At 47.9% G+C, this 1,402-nt stretch overlaps 1 protein-coding gene across 1 annotated transcript; it reads left to right on the top strand.

Annotated features, from left to right (window-relative positions):
* Positions 1 to 547: 547 nt before the first annotated feature.
* Positions 548 to 1,019, top strand: LOC310858303 (acyl carrier protein, mitochondrial-like; the record flags this gene model as incomplete). Its single annotated transcript, XM_083764410.1, is given in 2 exon segments — positions 548 to 804; positions 806 to 1,019. Coding segments are annotated over 2 exon segments (471 nt in total).
* Between the last annotated feature and the right edge of the window lie 383 nt (positions 1,020 to 1,402).

Here is a 1,402-nt window from a genome sequence, read left to right as displayed (position 1 = left end):
CATTTCTCTTGCAATCCAGGGAGATTAGGCTAAAGGGAGAACTGATCGCTTGTGGAACCGTCTCATTAATCTGCCAGAAGATAGGTTAACAAAAAAGGTCTTTTGGGATAAGGCAATTGGGATAAGGCACACAATGGTCCCCGGATAAAGGAAGTTTTTTTCTATTTTTAGAGAGTCAGATCTGTCTTATATCTTTCAGAATATGCTTTGTGGTAACATCAATAGGTTGAAACAAAAACAATTTAGTAAATACAAAGATAAATGGTCAAATGACATATGGTATAAACCAAACCATAAGTCCAGATGAAGCAGTGTTTTGTTACTGAACTATCCTTTCTAACCAGAATATTCATTATCAGAGTATTTTGAGGCCAGTCTGCGACCGTAAGGAACTCCATATTTGGGCATAGCTGATGTCATATCTGCAATACTAGCAGATGTAGCTGCAGTAATATGACATCAATATGATGTCAGTCATCTTCACATTTTAGGCCACGTTTACGCGACAACGGTCTCTAAACTTAAGAAGACGACAATCTAGTCAGTCATGGCGTCCCGTGTCCTCCTCCTGCAGTGTGTCCGCTTCCTGGTGCGGCCCTCCGCCAGGGTGTCCTCGGGTCACCTCGCCACCCCGCTGACCACCGGCCACCGGGAGCTGTCGCTTCATGTCTCCCGCAGCCAGCGGACACGGTGGGCGACAGAGAGCCAGAGCTCACCGCCGGTCAGTGTGCCGTGTCGACGATATGGAGACCTGCCTCCCCTCACCCTGGAGGCCGTCAAGGACCGCGTCATGTACGTCCTAAAGCTATGACAAGATCAACCCAGAGGAGCTGCAGGCGTCATCGCACTTCACGAAGGACCTGGGTCTGGACAGTCTGGACCAGGTGGAGATAATCATGGCGATGGAGGATGAGTTTGGATTTGAAATCCCAGATGGGGAGGCAGCGGAGCTGATGAGCCCAGGAGAAATTGTGCAGTATATTGCAGACAAAAAGGATGTCTATGAATATATACTATAGCACTTAAAAGATTGAGCTTGACCCCAGTGCAACCTCGCAGGCAGTATAGTTGTGAATGGGTGGCAAGTTATTTCTAACTTCCTGACAAGCTTGTCACGTAGCATTGGTGAATGTAAACAAACAGCCATGTGATAGGAAGTAGTGCCCTGCATCAGGAGCGGCCCGCGGGAGTATTTAAATACCTGCATGTGTGCGGGAACAGGCGGTCCAGATAAAACCAGCGGGCCCTGCAAATCCTGCATCCTTCCGCAATTAACCAGATACAGAGCTTATACACTTTAGCAAGACTTGAGTATGTCTGAGGAGAATGTAATCCCCTAACGTAGTCTCTCGCTCTCTCTATCTCTCCCCCTCCCTCTCTCTCTCTCTCTCTCTCTCTCTCT

Source organism: Protomyctophum parallelum, assembly GCF_964188405.1.
Source record: "Protomyctophum parallelum genome assembly, chromosome: 5".
NCBI classification, from domain to species: domain Eukaryota; kingdom Metazoa; phylum Chordata; class Actinopteri; order Myctophiformes; family Myctophidae; genus Protomyctophum; species Protomyctophum parallelum.
Note: the sequence above shows the minus strand (reverse complement) of the source record. Positions and strands in the feature narration are given on the sequence as shown.